The 17,517-nt window shown below is 46.5% G+C and overlaps 4 protein-coding genes and 2 long non-coding RNA genes across 14 annotated transcripts; 4 read left to right on the forward strand and 2 right to left on the reverse strand.

Annotated features, from left to right (window-relative positions):
- Positions 1-834: 834 nt before the first annotated feature.
- On the reverse strand, positions 835-1,245 carry LOC120646659. Its single transcript, XR_005664533.1, has 2 exons — positions 1,132-1,245; positions 835-1,034 (listed from the first exon to the last, which is right to left on the reverse strand). It is a non-coding gene; the product is annotated as an uncharacterized LOC120646659 (long non-coding RNA).
- LOC120646632 (uncharacterized protein YtoI-like) lies at positions 1,093-2,678 on the forward strand. Its single transcript, XM_039923081.1, has 5 exons — positions 1,093-1,556; positions 1,661-1,837; positions 2,002-2,071; positions 2,157-2,228; positions 2,350-2,678. Exons 1-5 carry the CDS (start codon positions 1,293-1,295, stop codon positions 2,403-2,405), a joined length of 639 nt encoding a protein of 212 aa, XP_039779015.1. The 5' UTR covers positions 1,093-1,292; the 3' UTR covers positions 2,406-2,678.
- LOC120646648 lies at positions 2,187-3,484 on the reverse strand. Its single transcript, XR_005664532.1, has 4 exons — positions 3,321-3,484; positions 3,103-3,168; positions 2,796-3,032; positions 2,187-2,592 (listed from the first exon to the last, which is right to left on the reverse strand). It is a non-coding gene; the product is annotated as an uncharacterized LOC120646648 (long non-coding RNA).
- An 854-nt stretch (positions 3,485-4,338) lies between these two features.
- On the forward strand, positions 4,339-7,477 carry LOC120646669. Of its 9 annotated transcripts, none has more exons than XM_039923101.1 (5): positions 4,339-5,467; positions 5,932-6,086; positions 6,169-6,289; positions 6,520-6,704; positions 7,124-7,477. In XM_039923101.1, the coding sequence occupies exons 2-5, from the start codon at positions 6,078-6,080 to the stop codon at positions 7,295-7,297; spliced, it is 489 nt and encodes a 162-aa protein (XP_039779035.1). In that variant the 5' UTR covers positions 4,339-5,467; positions 5,932-6,077; the 3' UTR covers positions 7,298-7,477. The 9 variants fall into 9 exon arrangements, 5 of the variants coding, with proteins under 5 accessions (XP_039779035.1, XP_039779060.1, XP_039779043.1 ...); XM_039923126.1 differs by having other exon boundaries at positions 6,172-6,289; XM_039923109.1 differs by having other exon boundaries at positions 6,006-6,086.
- Positions 7,478-9,667: 2,190 nt separating this feature from the next.
- LOC120646707 lies at positions 9,668-11,041 on the forward strand. The gene is made up of 2 exons (XM_039923147.1): positions 9,668-9,954; positions 10,050-11,041. The coding sequence occupies exons 1-2, from the start codon at positions 9,804-9,806 to the stop codon at positions 10,517-10,519; spliced, it is 621 nt and encodes a 206-aa protein (XP_039779081.1). The 5' UTR covers positions 9,668-9,803; the 3' UTR covers positions 10,520-11,041.
- A 2,453-nt stretch (positions 11,042-13,494) lies between these two features.
- Positions 13,495-15,848, forward strand: LOC120656574 (heavy metal-associated isoprenylated plant protein 3-like). The gene is made up of 5 exons (XM_039934701.1): positions 13,495-13,503; positions 13,619-13,967; positions 14,217-14,488; positions 15,185-15,305; positions 15,487-15,848. Exons 1-5 carry the CDS (start codon positions 13,495-13,497, stop codon positions 15,675-15,677), a joined length of 942 nt encoding a protein of 313 aa, XP_039790635.1. The 3' UTR covers positions 15,678-15,848.
- Positions 15,849-17,517: the final 1,669 nt, after the last annotated feature.

The following is a 17,517-nucleotide window of genomic DNA, read 5'->3' on the forward strand; positions in this document are numbered from 1 at the left end:
ATGATGCTGCAGGCTTCTAGCAGCGATGCACGTTGGGCTCCGTAACGGGCTGCCAAGCCTGCCTGGTCGAGTGTTCCACGGCGCACGACCTGATGCAACGAAGCTGACGAACAAGCTATTTCAACGGACTTCCTCTCAAAAAAAAAAAAAACTATTTCAACGGACTAGGCGCTGTAGGCTGTAGCAAAGTACTAGCTCGATCGTGAAGTAAAAAGAAAAGAAAAGTAGCTCGATCGTGGCCAGCCAAGAAAGTCCATCGAAGCAACACGGATTCAACAAAAGCAGCTAATTCGCATCCTTGCACTCAATCCCGACGCGCTTTTAAAAATATCTTTGCAAGGACAGCAAAAGCACTAGAAAACACTAGGATGGGATTAGGAAGCAGCTATCGCCGGCGTTGCGTTACCAATTGACAAACCCAAACCAGAGGATACCGTGCCCGCGGGTTCAGTTGATACCGTGAGCTCGCCGGAGCAACTGGAGCAAGTGAAGCACTAGTACCCAAAACAGAGGCCAACCATACTGGACAAATTCACAGGCCATCGACCACGAAACTAGAGGGAAAACTGCAACTTCATTCAGATCCATTAACCCACGCTTCCACAGGCGCTCACTCAGTCACCTTATCCACTGCCACGCGATAGGGGCCCACGGGAATCTCGGCGACCAGTCACCGCGCGCCACGTCGGCCGTCCCGTCCCTGTACAAGAACCCATCATTGTAGGGGAAGCCCAACTTCCAGCAGGCGGCCCGTCCAAATTCCACGTCAACTCATCCATATCCGAAACGCGGCCCGATTCAGAGCGACGACAGACTGAATCCAACCAAGCCTCCTTCGCTGAATGCAGCAGCATATATGGTGTCGCCCTCAGAGTTGCGCACATATCCAGATCCAACACTTACTTGTCCCAGGGTAAATTAAATAAAAATGCACTATCATCACACAGACACCTCGAGTAATTCCTCGTCGATTTAGCTCACTGCAACCACAGCTGCTCAGACAACAGTCACCGTTGGTTACTCCAAGTATCAACCTGCGGTGAGCAGTCCAACTCCTAACCTTCTCAGCAGATGGTAATCCTACATGAGAATGAGATGCAGGGCCATCAAGTCAAAGTCCATCACTAGTACCTTGTCAGCAGTACCAGTCATTGGTGGACCAGGCCTTCCATGAAATCCTATCCACCTCGGCTCCCTGACAGTCCTTTTATAAACCCCACACTCCCCTGCAAGAATTTGCAGAAGAAAATACAGAAACCAGTGAGCCACCCACCAATAGTTTCCTTCCATCCATGGCATGCATCAACACCTTCCAGAGTTGCTCCATTGCCAGAGGGGCAAAGATCAACACAAGAGCTAGGGGCAGTGCTGGAAAAGGATCACCAACCTTTCAGTGCAGGGCGTCAACTTTCGTTGATGCCAGCCTCCGGCTTGAGCTCAACGAGAACCCTGAGGCAATCATCTCAGGTGAGTGGCCTGAGAACTTCTCCCTTCTCAGCTACGATGATCTCCGTGCCTACCTTCAGTCACAGGAGACTGTTCAAGAAGGAGATCAGGTACTTGAACTGGAATTCTTGATATTTTTATTGTTAGCTCTCCTGATCTCCTTCAGCTCTAGCTGAACTCTGATTTTTTTTTTTTTTTGTGTGTGTGAATACAGCACGTAGCTCTCTTGAGGGAGACCATGTCAACACCTGTGCTAGTGGCCACAGCAGAGCAGACGCTGGAGGAGGTTGAATGCCACTTTGAGGTCGTCTCAGGGCTTCCAGTAGTAGACAGCAGCCTAAGATGTGTTGGGGTGGTCGTCAAGAATGACCGGGCCAAAGCTTCTCATGGGGTCAGCTCTCCCTTCCCCTCATTCTCACTCTCTGCCTCTCTCTCTCTCTCTCTCACACACACACACAACTTGTGTGCAAGCGTGCACGTAACAAGTTGCTAGTTTCTTTCAAGGGTAAAGGAGAACATCAATCTTGTTTACTGATCTACTGCTGCTTGTAACAGCCAAAAACAAAGATTGAAGAAGTAATGACCTCTCCAGCCATCACACTATCATCAGATAAAACAGTGATGGGTAATCGTTGTTTCCATCTCACCTTTTTCATTTCATGTATGCTTCTAGTAAGTAAAATCTAAGAGTACATGTGTAATGTCTACAGATGCTGCGGTTCTTATGCTCAAGAAGAAGATTCACAGACTACCAATTGTAAATCAGGATAAGCAAGTGATAGGTAAGTATCAGAATGGCAAACAGTTAAGAGACAAAAAGGACATCATGTATATATACTTGATTTGTATTATTTAACATTGATGACTTTGCAAGCTTAATGGGGTTCTAAACACTATCAACAGGTATAGTTACCCGTGCTGATGTTCTTCGCGAGTTGGAAGGACTGCTGAAGATTTAGAAGGGCAGCATTCCATGCTCCGAAGTCATAACTTCTTGTAAATATGTCCATGGCGCATTTGAGTGGCAGCAAGCAGATCTATAATCTGCAGGTATGCGCTGTAGAATCGGCGGAAATAAGCCAGGAAGAGTTTGAGATCTTATCCTTGTAAAAGTAGCACGCCAGGAAACTTCTTCTCTGTGTTGTACTGCTTGCGCAACCAAATGTTGTAACAAGTCAAATATTTCCAGAGCAAATATAAATAGATATGCGTAAATAATATTTCAGAAGAAATATGCCAAAGAATGGAAGAAACATGAGAAAATGTGAACAAATGCACATGCTGAATCAAAATAATTTAGAGAAATAAGTAACCAAATTATAACTCTGCGGAGAACGCAAAGAACATACTCATTCTGTATGTCTGTGCAACTTGAAACTGCTAAATCAGGAGAGTTCCCTTTGATCTTCTCCCGAAGCAACAGTAGCAGCACTAACAACCATTGATGGAGTAGAACGTATGGATTCTTGCGAATCAGAAATGACTTTCATCCCCAGGTTTGGAATTACTGGTGGCTTTGTCCTCCGAGTAACAGTCATTTTCAACCCCGCAGTTGTGTGAATTGTTGCTCCAGTTGTCATGTCAACCTATCATATTGCTCATAAATAATGGGTATGGTTACTAATTATAACAAACCAGAAACTGGTAGAAGCATACCGGAGGTGCTCCTGGAGCCATCTGAAAGTCAAATCGCTTGACAAGCATTGCTGTTGCCACCACAGTCTGCATTGACCCAGTATGCCTATGTTTATTTTGAGTTCAAAATGTGCATGCTCTGCTGTGATCGTTTTGTTGCTAATGTAGTGAAATGAGATATTGGGCTTGTAAAAGCTTGAAATAAAAAAAAAGCAGGTATAAAATTCTAAAAAAGATACCTCAAAAGTGGCAAACATGTCACCAACACATTTCCTTGGTCCACCACCAAATGGTAAGTAACTGAAAATCCAAGAGATTGTGTGAATCCCACTGTGATTAAACAATTCTTCAGGCATTAATCAACATGGGGGTAGGCAACAAGTATAATAAGCCACGACCTTTTTGATGGAGAGAATAATTGCTCTATCCCTCCAACCCTAGAAGGGTGGGTATATATAATTACACATGGGCCTCTATACACATGGGCTCAATATACTCCAACACCCCCCCCCCCCCCCCGCAGTCTGAACTACCGGCGCAGCGGTGTTCAAGACTGGACAACAAGAAAACTAACACCCCCCGGCAGTCTGAACAACCGACGCAGCGGTGTTCAAGACTGGACAAGATGAGAGTACAAGAAGAGCACAAAAGGGCTAATACCCCCCCCCCCCCCCCCGCAGGCACAACTAGCCACCAGCTACGTTGAGGCTGGTTCGAAACTCCGAGAAGGTCGACGAGGGCAACCCCTTGGTGAAGATGTCAGCAAACTGGGAGGTAGTCGGGACATGGAGTACCCGAACATCGCCGATGGCGACTCTGTCGCGCACGAAGTGTAGGTCGATCTCCACGTGCTTCGTCCGCTGATGCTGGACGGGGTTGGTGGAGAGATACACGGCGCTGACGTTGTCGCAGTAGACGAGCGTGCTCTTGGCTAGCGGGCTGTGGAGCTCCGCCAAGAGCTGTCGTAGCCAGGACGCCTCCGCCACGCCGTTAGCGACAGCCCGGTACTCCGCCTCGGCACTGGAGCGGGAGACAACTAGCTGCCGCTTGGACGACCAGGAGACCAGGTTGCCGCCCAGGAAGACAGCGTAGCCGGAGGTAGAGCGACGAGTGTCCGGGCAGCCGGCCCAGTCAGCGTCGGTGTAGACCACCAGCTCAGCAGAGGACGAGCGGTGAAGTACCAAGCCGAGGTCAACAGTGCCACGGACGTACCGGAGGAGACGCTTCAGTGCAGCAAGGTGTGACTCCCGGGGATTTGGAGTGTAATGTTGTCAGGGTATGCGAGGGCTGGGGAAATTGACGTGGCTCAAAGGTTATTTGATGAGATGCCCAATAAGGATTTGGTTGCATGGACAGTTTTGATTGGTGTATATGTGCAGGCAGGTAGATATAATGAGGCACTTCGGTTGTTTGAGGAGATGGAAGCGACAGGACTTGAGGCTGATGAGGTGACAGTTGTCACAGTGCTTTCAGCTTGTCTCCAGCATGGTGCGATTGGTCTGGCAAAAAGGCTTCATCGTCATATGAACCAGAATGGACTGATTAGCAGAAATGCAAGAGTCGCCACCAGTTTCGTGCACATATATGCAAAGCATGGGTGCATACAGACAGCTATGGATGTGTTTCGTGGAGTTTGTGATGAATTCAAGACCGTCGAGTTGTTTAATGCTATGATACATGGACTTGCTCACCATGGTTATGGCGACAAAGCTATTTCACTTCTTGATGAAATGGAATCACTGGGGCTCCATCCTGATGAGACCACATTTGTGGGTGCCTTGTGTGCATGCAGTCGCAGTTGCTTGGTCATGCAAGGGCGTGAAATGTTCAATTCAATGTTGGACAAGTACGGTGTCAAACCAGATGCCAAGCATTATGCTTGCATGGTTGATCTCCTTGGAAGAGCTGGACAGCTTGACGATGCTTACAGATTTATCCAAAATATGCCTTGTGAAGCAAATCATGTGATATGGTCATCTCTTCTGACAGCTTGCAAGATCCATGGAAATAACAAGATTAGAAAGCTTGCGGAGAAGCAACTTCTCAAATTAGATACTACCTACAAGCCTGAAAAGCTAACTTTATCTGGTTTATTTTCTGATGAGAAGAGGAAAGAGGTAGCTGCAAGGGTGAGAAAGGTTATAAGGTGCAAATCTGAGCACAGGCAAACCCGCTAAAAATGGCATGGAATGGTAACGTTCATCTGATTACAATTATCGGTACTTCCCAGATCCAATCTCAGGCAAAGGTTATTCATTATTGTAATCCTTGCCATTACCAATCCCTTTGTATGTGTGGATATAGGTTAGGTTTGAAGACCCAAGACCCTAAGGTCGGTGTTCCCCAGGAAGAAGGCATAACTGTTCTCGAAGAGTAACTTGAGTAGGTACGAGATCAGAGGACACATTGAAATAATTGTTCTTCCTGTTGACCTTACCAAAGTTAGTTAATCAAAACCTGTAGCGTACTGTTGAGTGATACTGACGGAAAACCTAACTCCATTCAGAAACTCAGAGTAATATCTGAACAGTATGGAGTCAACGTTCTGTTAAACAACATGCAGAAAAATAAAAGCAGAAACAAGCTTAAAGTTGGTAATTGCATTGGTAAACTTCTTCCTTTTATCCCTTGATTGCATTTATAAATAGTACATCAGGAACAAATCCATACGATCAAATTAGCTAGTAGCTACAAAAATTCAAACCTAAATGGGTGCAATAGTTGTCATACTTCTTTGTTCCTATATGCATAAAGCTTTTTTTGGGTACTGTTGGCCATCCAAGTAAGATTACACATGAATATATGATTTGTGCTGATTTTTAATTGAAAGCTTTCCATCCATCCGTACAGGCTTTCAAAGAAGGTGATGGCCAACCACAAGGAAAGCTAACATTTTTGCTTATTTCTTCACCTCTTGCTCTCAGTATAACTTATGATCAGAGCCTTCCTGGATATGTGAACTATCAAGGCCAACTCAAGGTAGGGCATAAGTGATCATGGGAAAGGTATGCTCTCTTCAAGCATCTGATTATTTTGTGCAGTGCATTTATTTCTTCATATATTTGCTGAGTTGTTCTTATTCTGTAGCAGGAACAGTGCAAGGTTTATGGTTCGAAGACTTATGTTTTGAAGTTTGATATGCACTGCCAATGCAATGGTTGTATCAAGAAGATCAATGATGGGGTGAAGGAAATTAGCCTTTCAGAAGGTACACAAATTCTTCATTCTTTTTTTATGGTGACCTACTTGGCTGCCAAAAAAATGTTTTCCCTTTTGATTCCTTAATATGTAGTTCAGACTGAACGTAAAATCTGCTGTAGTTTCATCAAAATTGAAACCAACAGCAGCAACTGCAACAGCATGGTGCATGTCTTTCTTTTTTTTGACTGAATGTTAAGTTTACTTGAATTTATCCCTTCATTTAACCCTGTGCTGTAGAGGTGGAGAGGGCTGATCTTTTAATAGAGACAGGAGAGGTGACAGTTTCTGGGAGAATGGACCCGGAGAAACTCTGTTCTCTGTTGCATGGGGTGACAAAGAAGTATGTGGAAATAGTTACTCAAAGCACCCTATCTGAAGGACACACTGCATCATCTCAGGAAAACAAGAACGTATATGGTCAGGTACGAAGGTTTTCTGTTGGCGAAAATGGTAATATATCATACGATGCAACTAATTCGTAGTGCAGCAGATACTATAGATATATCTGATGTTAATAAAGTGCTGGTACTGTTGCATTGCACTTGTTCCTTCATTTTATATTTTATTTGATTGTTGTTCACAAGAAAATTGAATAGGCCATTCATGTTTCTAAATTGGACTGAAACACTGGATTATTTAGATAATAGATATAAGGTGCCAATGGTTCTGGTTTGTTTAATGAATGTTGTGGTTAAACGACATATCCAGGTTATTTTGATAACTTTGTCTCATTGCCTGCAAGAGAAGTGGTAGGTTGGTAGGCCACCTGCTACTGTATCCATATCAGACGAAGCATGAGCGGAATGAATTTGGCAACTGAACTGACGAATGAATCTTTCAGGCGCCTCCTGCCTTCCCCGTAACCCCGAGCGCCCCGCCGTTGCCGGAGGAGGCATGGAGCAGCGGGACGGTGCCTTCAGATCGATGCTGGTACCGGTGGTCGGCGCCCTCGAGCTCGTACGGCGTGTGGACTGCATCGGACATCGCCGCGACGCTGGCCATGTACGAGCTCTGAGCTGCATATCCGCACCTGCCCGCAGATGCCGTTGATGGACCAGTTGCTTGCTTGCTTGCTTCATAGACTGATGGGTTTGTGACTTTGAAAGATGTGGGATGGTTCTGTTTTGCTTCGTCGCAGCATCTGTAACTACTGTATAATCTAAATTTCTTTTAAGGGCTGTGTTTAGTTCCAAAACATCTCTCTCCAAACTTCACTATTCACCTATCACATCAAATCTCTTGTTTCATGCATGGAGTATTAAATGTAGATAAATAAAAAACTAATTGTATAGTTTTGATGTACACGACGAGACGAATCTTTTGAGCCTAGTTAGGTCATAGTAGGACAATAATTATCACAAATAAATAAAAAGTACTACAGTGTTCGATGTGATCCTTTTTACCACTATTTTACGGATCTAAACACAGCCAAGGATGAGTGAGCCTTAGTAGTAGTCTAATCGCTGACCAACAAGTCTTTTGCTTTGGATTGAGATGTACTGTCACGAGGTGACGCTAGGAAACAAGTGCTGTGAAATGACATGGAAGCTCGCTCTCCGGGTCTGGCGCGTCAAACACGCAATCTGTCTAGTTTCACCGTGTTCGGCTGGTGGATTGAGCCTCCAGTTCTATAGTGATTCTCTCTCACACTACTCTAGTTCCAGTCACCAGCTAAGTAACAGTGTTTTTCTCTCACACCACTCCAGCTCCAGCCTGCCGTGTAGTTCCAGTCACCAGCTAAGTAACAGTGTTTTTCTCTCACATCACTCCAGCTCCAGCCTGCCGAACACGGTGTTTGTAGTCTTCTCTTAGACAGTACACTGGCGATGATCTGATTGCAGCAGCTGGTGCTGGTCCAGTCCCGTCCTCCTGCCTGTCGTTGGCTGGGCACGCTGAATGAAGCTGTTTTAAAACAGTGGTGGTAGGTTGGAACTTGGAACATGCAGATGCAACTGGAATGGATCTCCACTCCACCTCGCGCCCCAACAATACTATACTGCACTGTATGTTTGCGACGATCGACCACGCGGTGCCATGGCCAATTGCAGTATGAAATGATTACTGTATTTAATATAACTAACATGTAAAATTTACTCTACATCTGATATGATTTGATAGCTTTCCGCAGCGATCGTATAAAATATATTTATATGCTAGCTGCTGCATGCTATATCAAATCAGATGTTCTGCAAGCTATAATCAGATGCACCGAAGATGTACTGAAGAGAGGAGAGAATCTTGCCCATGTTTGGTTAATTTCGCTAATTTTTTTTACGTGTATGCAGTACTAAATGAAGTTTATTTGCAAAATATTTTTACAGATAGATGCAACTTTGCGAGCTGAATCTAATGAACTTAATTAATACATAATTAGATACAGCAATGCTACAGTAATTATGCTTTAATTATTCTCCAATAATACGGTCAAAGATCTTATTAGCTACAGTGTTGTTATGATTGTTGTAATTATATTTTATTTATTATTTTTAGTGGTCAAAGTTGAAAAAAAAAATCGTCAAAACTTTCTCACCCCTAGCTGCGTTGAGGCGTCGGGAGGGAGGGGGAGGGTACCAGCAGCGTACGGAGCACAGAGGGTATCGGTGATTAAGGATTGATTCGGATGTCTATTCGAATGTCAGATTTTTTGTCATTTTTCTTTGATTATGGATAAATAAGATATAGAATTTACTATGTAAATTCATAGCTTTGTATTTAACATTGATCTTGTAAAAATTCATAAAAAATAAACCTCAAATTTATCATATATATTCTCAAATAATAGATATAAAAATTCGAATACGGATCGGATACGGATACGAATCTTTTTTCACCTTTTTAATTGTAGGGAGCAAATAATATATAAAAAAATTTATACAAAATTTTATTCTTATGTGTAATAATATGCTTGATAATATAAAAAAAAATTAGCATAAAATTTTAAGTATATCTATTTTAAAATATCAAATTTGTTCTAAGAATTCGGATGTTCAGATCCATCGTAATACTAGTAGCGGCGGTTGTTCCTTGTATGGCAAGATAGCCAGGTCTGCCCGAACGGTCATGGCCATCGCGTCAATCAAATCTAAATATCTAATCCGAGTGAAAGCGAGGCCGCGTCGCCCTCGCCGTCGCCGCCCTCCTCCTCCACTGCTGCTGCCCGTGGCCATCCCGTGTGGTGTGGGCGCCGCGCCGTTGACTGACCAAGACCAAAGACTCTTCCGCCCGTCCGTCCGACGCCGACGCGGCCGCTCGCTCCTCCTGCATGTGATGCGCCAACGAATCTTCCCGGAAGCCGGCCACGTGGCCCACGCGCCATCCTGTTCCGCCGCTTGCGCTTCCGGCCGCTCTATAAAATCCATCGCTCTCCTCACGCACCAAAGGCAAAAGCTCTCCCTCTCCCTCTCCGGGCCTGTCACCTCACCTCACCACTGAAGAAACCACCAGCAGCAGCAGCTCACACAAAGCTCAGCAGCTCCATCTCCCCTCGGCCTGCCTGTCCCTCCCTATCTGCGACTGCAATCATGGGCAAGAAGGGCGGCGGCGGCCACGCCGGGGACAAGGACGGCGTTGCCAAGCCCACGGCCTTCGTGCTCACCGTGTCCATGCACTGCCGCTGCAAAGGCTGCGACGACAAGATCCGCGCCGGCGTCAAGGACCTCACCCTCCACCACGGTACTTACACTAACACCACCAACTAAGCTGCAATGCAATCCTCATGCTCAACCCCCTTCCCTTCCTGTTTCTTCCTCCTCATGCTCATCGATCAGGCATCGAGGCGCTGGACCAGTCGGCGCTGTGGACCAAGGGCGAGCTGCGGGTGGTGTCCGCCGCGGACCCCGAGAAGCTCCGCCGCCGCCTGCACAAGGCCACCGGCAAGAACGTCGACCTCGCCATCCCCAAGCCGCAGCAGGCCGTCGACAAGAAGCAGGCCGCTGCCGACAAGGATACCGCTGCCGCAATGGAGGAGCTGCTCCGCCGCAGCCTGCAGCAGCAGCAGCAGGTGCTGCCCGGCGCCGCCGCCTGGGGCGCGCTCCAGCAGCCAGGGGGCTACGGCTACGGTGCCGCGGCGGCTCAGGCGTACCCGTGGGCCCTGCAGGTGCCACAGCCGGAGGCCTACCCGTCCTACCACCACTACCCGGCGGCGGCGGCCACCGGCGGCGCCTGGGGCGCGTACGCGTACCCCTCGGCGGCACATGGAGCCTACGGCGGCGGATGGCTCGGCCATGGCGCCTACTGATCGAGGCAGAGCAGCTGAGCCCCCGCAGAGAGAGTACTGAGATGAACCGGCTATCTTGCTAGCTAGCACTGCACTACTCGTGTGTTAGTAATGTACTACACTACTACTCCTAGTTACTACTTCCTTTCAAAATTCCAAAACTTTACAAAATTTCCTATCACATCGAATATTTCAACAAATATATGAAGTATTAAATGTAGCTAAACAAAATAACTAATTATACAATTTATCTATAATTTGCGAGACGAATCTTTTAAGCCTAGTTAATTTATGACAGAATAATAATTACTAAATTCAACATCCAAAACTTTACACATCTAAACAAGGCCTTAGTAAGCTTAGATTAGATCCATGGACGTACCTACCAGTTGTGATGGAGTTTGTCTGCGGTAGCTGCTTGTGGTTGTTTTCTGTTGGGTGATAAGTACTGTACGCTGGGCTCTCATGTCATTGCTGCTCTGTATGTAATATTTTGCACTTGATGAGTGGTGAAGTAAAAAAAGGTAGGAATTTGTTTGAACATGTCCACGTTAGTACTCCATTGTGGTGTGGCAGAGAAGAAACAGATGAAATGTTTTGAGAACAATGCATGCAAGTCGGGTAACCAGCAGCAGGTTGGTTGTTGGCTTGCGATTGCGATGCGTGCGACCAGGGCAGCCCCGCCTCGATGTGCAGTTTAATTAGGAGTATCTGATCTTTCTGCGCTCGAGTAGCAGCAAGTTTCGTTAGGAAGGCATGAATCTATAGCAAGTGGAAACGAGCTCACGACGGACGAAATGATCATCAGAATTCAGAACCCGGGGAGACGAAATGATCATCAGCAGATCGGTCTGGTCGTTCTTTCAAAAAAAAAAAAAGATTGGTCCAGTCGTTCAAACCAGAGACAGAAGATTGGACGACGCCGCTGCTGTGGAGGAGGGCGCAGTGCAGAGGGCAGGGCAGAGAGAGGCAGCAACCTGCCAGGACAATGCAGTGCTAGCTTCGCTTTGGCCATGTTTGGCTAACAATCACATCAAGATTTCACTAAAAGACGAATGCCCGCATGCAGTACTAAATGAAGTCTATTTGCAAAATCTTTTTAGGAATGAGTGTAAATTTTCGAGACGAATCTAATGAGCCAAGTCTCATCATGATTGGCTACAGTGATGCTACAGTAACCGTGCTTAAACATCCTCTAACCGTACGGTCAAAGGCCTCATTAGGTAGAGCAACTGCTACAGTACCATAGTTGTGGAGGTAATTTTGTAATTAGACTTTATTTACTACCCTTAATTAGTGGTCAAAGCATCGTTTCTCTCTCATCAAAATATTTTCACACCACAACCAAACATGGCCTTTGTTCTGCTCGTTTTTGGGGGGCGTTTAGTTCCCAAACAAAAAAAAAATTGGGTGTTACGTCAATGTTTGACCAAATGTCAGGAGGATTTTTCGAACACTAATTAAAAAATTAATTTCAGATCTCACTTAGAAACCGCGAGACGAATCTTTTGAGGTCTTTGACCGCATCATTAGCACATGTGGGTACTGTAGCATGTATGGCTAATCATACACTAATTAGGCTCAAAAGATTCGTCTCGTCGTGTACATCCAAACTGTGTAATTAGTTTTATTATTTAATTACATTTAGTGCTTCATACATGTGTTCAAAGGGGAGGTGAAAATTTTTGGTAACTAAACAGGAATCAATTAGGAATATTAGATATACGACTAATTATAAAACTAATTACATAAATACATGCTAATTCGCATGATGAATTCATTAAATCTAACTAGTTCATGATTTAAAAGGTGGTGCTACAGTGAATATATGATAATGATAGATTAATTAGATTTATTAGTTTTGGCTTGTGAATTAGTCTTCATTTATACAACTAGTTTTATAGTTTAGTTCTCCTAAACAGTAAATATAAAGGGAATCGCAGTCGCTCAGCACAGTGTGCTGTGTACGTGCAGCTCTGCGATTGACCTGTCTTGGGGTTGCCGGAGTTTACCTGCCGGTTCCTCCTTGTCTTCCTCCTGCCCTGCCCCGACATGTCGAGGAGGATTTTCGTCACCAGTCACCTCTCCTCCACCCTCTTCCTGCATTTGCATTTGCATTTGCATTTGCATTTGGTGCCACGGCTAGCCCCAGACCCTGCGAGAACATCTCTAGTGTTATCAACATCTCTTTTTTTGTCTTTTTACATAATTTTTTATTCAATTTGAAACTTTGCGTGATGGTAGACACTTGTGTTCTCTATCCATCTGTATTTTTAAATAAATTTTTGATCCACAAATTTTTAAAGTTGGTCGTCGCCGGCGGATGGAAGCCTTGGCCTTGAGTCCTCTCCTCCCTTCCTTGTTCGCATTCGGAGGTACAGGCATTGGCGCAGCAGCAGGCAGCAGGCCAGCAGGAGGGGAGGAAGCACGCACAAGAGCAGCTCCCTGGCCAGTGGCCACCAGCACCGCAGCAGCGCTTCTTTCTTGCTCGCCCTTCAAATCTCCCGTCCTTGCTCTCTTTGCGGACTGCAGACCCCGGTGCAAAGGCTGAAAGGCTGCTGCGATCTTTCTCACCCACCTTGCAATTGCATTGGGCTGCTGCAATTTGTTTTCTCAGCTCGTTTTCCAGCTCTCCTTGGATTTGTTCCATTTGTTTTTCTGACCATGTAGGAGTGAGTATATAGGGATCTTGTTTCAAAAAGATAAAAATACCATATTCACATATCAATGCTTAAAATAAGTTAATAATCCTTCCCTCATGGAAGTAGAGGAGGAATGGAGTGCTGGTTCCCCGGGCAAATCATCACCTGACACGTGCCCCCTTCTCGACTCAGCCGGATCCATGATGTGCTCTTGCTCGCGCTCCTCCTAAAACTAAAACCCTCCTCTCCTCTCCACACAGACACAGATCAGTAGTAAAGTAGATCACTCCAGCACGCGCAGCAGGCACCCACCGGAACCGACGCGAGGCGAGGCGATCCCTTGAGCGAGCCGCCATGGCCAAGGTCAGCCGCCGCCCATCCATCTATCCGCGATCCATCGGCGTTCCGATCCGATCCTGTTGACACTAGTCTATCTCGTGATATGATTTGTTAACCCCCGGCCCGCCCCTGTGTATAGTATATATTGGTGTTGATTGCATTGCAGAAGAAGAAGCGCAGTGGCGGCGCCCAGCAGCAGAAGCCGCCGGCGGAGGCCGCCTCGCCCGCTGCGGAGGAGGACGACGAGCAGCAGGCTGTCGCGGCCAACAACGACGCGTCCGACGAGGCGGCGGCGGCGGAGGACAACAAGAAAAAGGACAACGACAAGGACAAGGGGAAGCAGGACCATGACAACAAGGACAGCAAGGACAAGGGGAAGAAGCCGCCGCCGCCGCCGCCGCTCCCCGTGGTCACCGCGGTGCTCAAGGTTGACATGCACTGCGACGGCTGCGTCAAGCGCATCCGCGGCTCCGTCCACCGCTACCCAGGCAAGCCACGACCTTTAATTTCCTCTCCCTCCGAGTCTCTCTCCGAATAACCAACCAGGTAATCGATGCCGCCTCCCTTAAATCTCCAGCTACAGCTTCCGCTATCTCCGGCTATAACTGTTTGAGGAGATTTAGCTAAGTTTTTTCATGTACAATTTAATTTTTAGCTGCCACTATAGCCCGCTATAGCCTGTTTTTAAACAAACATAGCTAAATAGCTTAGCCCGCTATTTAAAACATTGCTCCCAGGTGTGGAGGGCGTGGCGATGGAGGTGGACAAGGGCACCATGACGGTGGTGGGCCGCTTCGACGCCAAGAAGCTGCGGGACCGCGTCGCCAACAAGACCATGAAGAAGGTCGACCTCGTCGGCAACAACAATGCCGCCAACAAGCAGGGCGGGGGCGGCGGCAACAACAACAACAAGGGGAGGCGGAGGCGGCGGCAACCAGCACAAGGGCGCCACCGAAGAGTACGGCAAGCCGGAGAAAGATCACGACGGCGACAAGGGGAAGAACAAGGATGACCATCACCACGAGGAGGAGAAGGGGAAGGACAACAAGGGCGGCGGCAATGGTGGTGGGGGAGGGAAGGGAAAGGGCGGCGGCGGCAAGGACAACAAGAAGCCCGCGGTGGTGCGTACTAATAATACTCTACCTATTTACACACGACTTGTCTGTTTTCAATTCATTCTCTGAATTCTGTGATTTGGATGATATATGAAGCCAAGCACACGGTTTTCTTATGAAATTGAACGTGGCGGACTAGCTAGCTAGTACAATTTGCATGATTGGCAATGTTGGTAGCATGCTATTGCTATCGATCAAATCAGTGAATTTTCTGTTGTGATCAGGTTCCTGCTTTGACGTACGCGCACTAGTACTACTGCGCTGCAGCTACACCACTTGCATTGTGTTTCACAGAGACAAAAAACGAAATGGGTGTTGTGTTGCGCTGCGCCTCATGAGTCATGAATCATGATCATATCATGCATGTTCTAGGGAATGATTTTGTGTGTTTTACTTCTGGCCTGCAGGGTTCTTCCATTATTAATTTACTCCTCCAACTGCTGCCATAATGCATGAGAATGCATTACTTGTTCAGTGTTAGCAGTAGAAGCAGCATTTCTTTTCTCTTTTGTTTTTCCCAGACTGAAGTGTTAAAAAAAAAACGCGGCCAGACTGAAGTGTTTAGTTGTGCTGGTCGAGTTGGGGTTTGATTTGACTGCATGATGACGATGCAGCCGGTGATCGGGACCGTGGTTCTCAAGATCGGCTCCACGGGGCTCCACTGCGAAGGCTGCATGAACCGCATCCGCAGCAAGCTCTTCAAGATCAAAGGTACATTAATAATTACATTGCATGCAGTCGCCGGATTAGTTGTTGTTTATCTATCCAAGTCGGATGCATCATCTTGAAATCATGGTGGATCATCACTGGCACTGCTGCCTTGAGACAATCGCGAACCGTATGCGATCGATGTGCATTATTAACCGTTTGCCCTCCATGGTGTGTTGTGTAGGCGTGGAGCAGGTGAAGATGGACATGGACATGGCCAAGAACCAGGTGACGGTGACGGGGACCATGGACGCCAAGGCCCTGCCGGAGAAGCTCCGCAAGAAGCTGCAGCGCCCTGTGGACGTGGTGCCGGCCAAGGAGGGCAAGGACAAGGACGGGAAGCAGCAGCAGGACGGCGGCAAGGACAACTGGTAGTGAGTGGTCTTGGAAGATACTGTAGTATCTTCTGCTTATCTGATCCTTTTGGGGGGAGCTGGTAGTGATTTGTTATTATGGACAAGGGAAAGAAAACTTTGTAGCCTGAAAAAATCTGGGTTTTGACATGATGATCTCGAGGCATTTTAGTTTGCATTGAATCTATCTGTATTGTGCACACCAATGCTGCATTGAAATAAAGTGCCAGGGTTTGAAGAGGTGGTGTTGCTTGTGCAAAGGAGGTTGTACCTGCGGGCTGCGGGTTGTGACAAAGGTGAGGTGCAGCAGCTGCTAGTCTGCTGCAAGCACCGAGGGGGTTGTGTTGTTTTGGTCAGGGCACTGTTTGGTGCACATGAGTTTGCACAGTGTGCGCGGTGTTGCAATTGGAGCGGAGAAAGGAGGAGGAAGAGTACTCCTAGAAAAGCAGCAGCTCTTTTGGGCAGGGCACTGTTTGGTTTGGTCTGTCCTCCACAATCACAGTGCACAGACAGCAAAGGCCCTGTTTAGTTCAAGCGCAAATTTTTTTTGCGTTGGAATCTTACTAATTTGTAGTACTAAATGAAGTCTATTTACAAAACTTTTTGCACAGATGAGTTGTAAATCGCGAGACGAATCTAATGATGCTAATTAATCCATAATTAGCGGATGGTTACTGTAGTATCATTGTTGCAAATCATGGATTAAGTAGGCTCATTAGATTCGTCTCGCGATTTACAGCCCATCTATGCAAAAAGTTTTATAAATAGACTTTATTTAGTATTCCATACATGTGTCAAAACATTCGATACGACGGTTTTTTTGTGTTTACAAAATTTATAGGGTGAGAACTAAACAGGGCCAAAGGGAGAAGCAGCAAGCTGAAAAAGAGAGGGGGGCAGAGGCCAGAGCTGCTGCCGCTGCTGGAAAATTAGAATCCTGCAGGCGTAGGAGCAGCAGCAGCCCAGACGAGATAGAGAGAGAGAGGAAGGCTGCCGCGCCAAGACGAGAGACTGCCTGCTTTCTGGCCACATAAAAGCAGCATCCCACACCAGTTTACCACTTTGGAAATGGGTATTTTTGGCCGGGTAGGACTGGCCGTTTCCAACGAGATTTGACTGAAAAAAAACGACTTTAGTTGTGTTGTGCTACCCAGTCGTCACTGACCTCGCAGGCACATAGATGACCATTACTTAATTTTTTTTTTTGTTGGAAAACTATGACCATTACTTCATAGCTGTGTGTTTCATGAAAATTAAAGGCCGGCCTTTTGTTTTCATGAGAGGAGGGGATACTATTTGTTAGCACGAACCACTACCGCTAATACTTGGAGGTGGAGTGAGACAAAAAGGAGGTGAGTAAAACTGGCTGTCCTTCACAATTTTGCCTTGCCATGAAAAACAGCCATTTTTGCGTCTTGGGTTCACAATTTGCAGCGGTAGCACCGGGCCGTTTGCTTACCAAAAGAAAACAGTAGTAGAAGAAGATTGGTCCAGGCCTTTGTTGTCTTTTATTATTTTGCATCATGGATCTTGGTCTAGTCCAATGGGCTGGGTTGTGGAAAGTAGGCCGCTTATGGGCCTCCAAAGTTGTGCAAGTTGTTAGGCTTTCCGGCCTGTTACCGCGGACGGATCGTCTAGTTTTCCTTGTGCATAGGAGTATGCATGCAGTTGTGTTTGCCATTTTCCTTTATCATTATATAAGAAGTTATATAACGTGGCCACGTGGGATGAGCAGTCTGGAGCCGTACAACACAAGACAAGACAAGACGAGAGCAGCATGAGGGGCCGGGTGCGTATGTACGGTGGAAGTGGAACTGCAGCGTCATCCACCCCCTATATTCGATTCCATGGACATGTTTGGA

Source organism: Panicum virgatum, chromosome 1K (assembly GCF_016808335.1).
Source record: "Panicum virgatum strain AP13 chromosome 1K, P.virgatum_v5, whole genome shotgun sequence".
Classification (NCBI taxonomy): Eukaryota; Viridiplantae; Streptophyta; class Magnoliopsida; order Poales; family Poaceae; genus Panicum; species Panicum virgatum.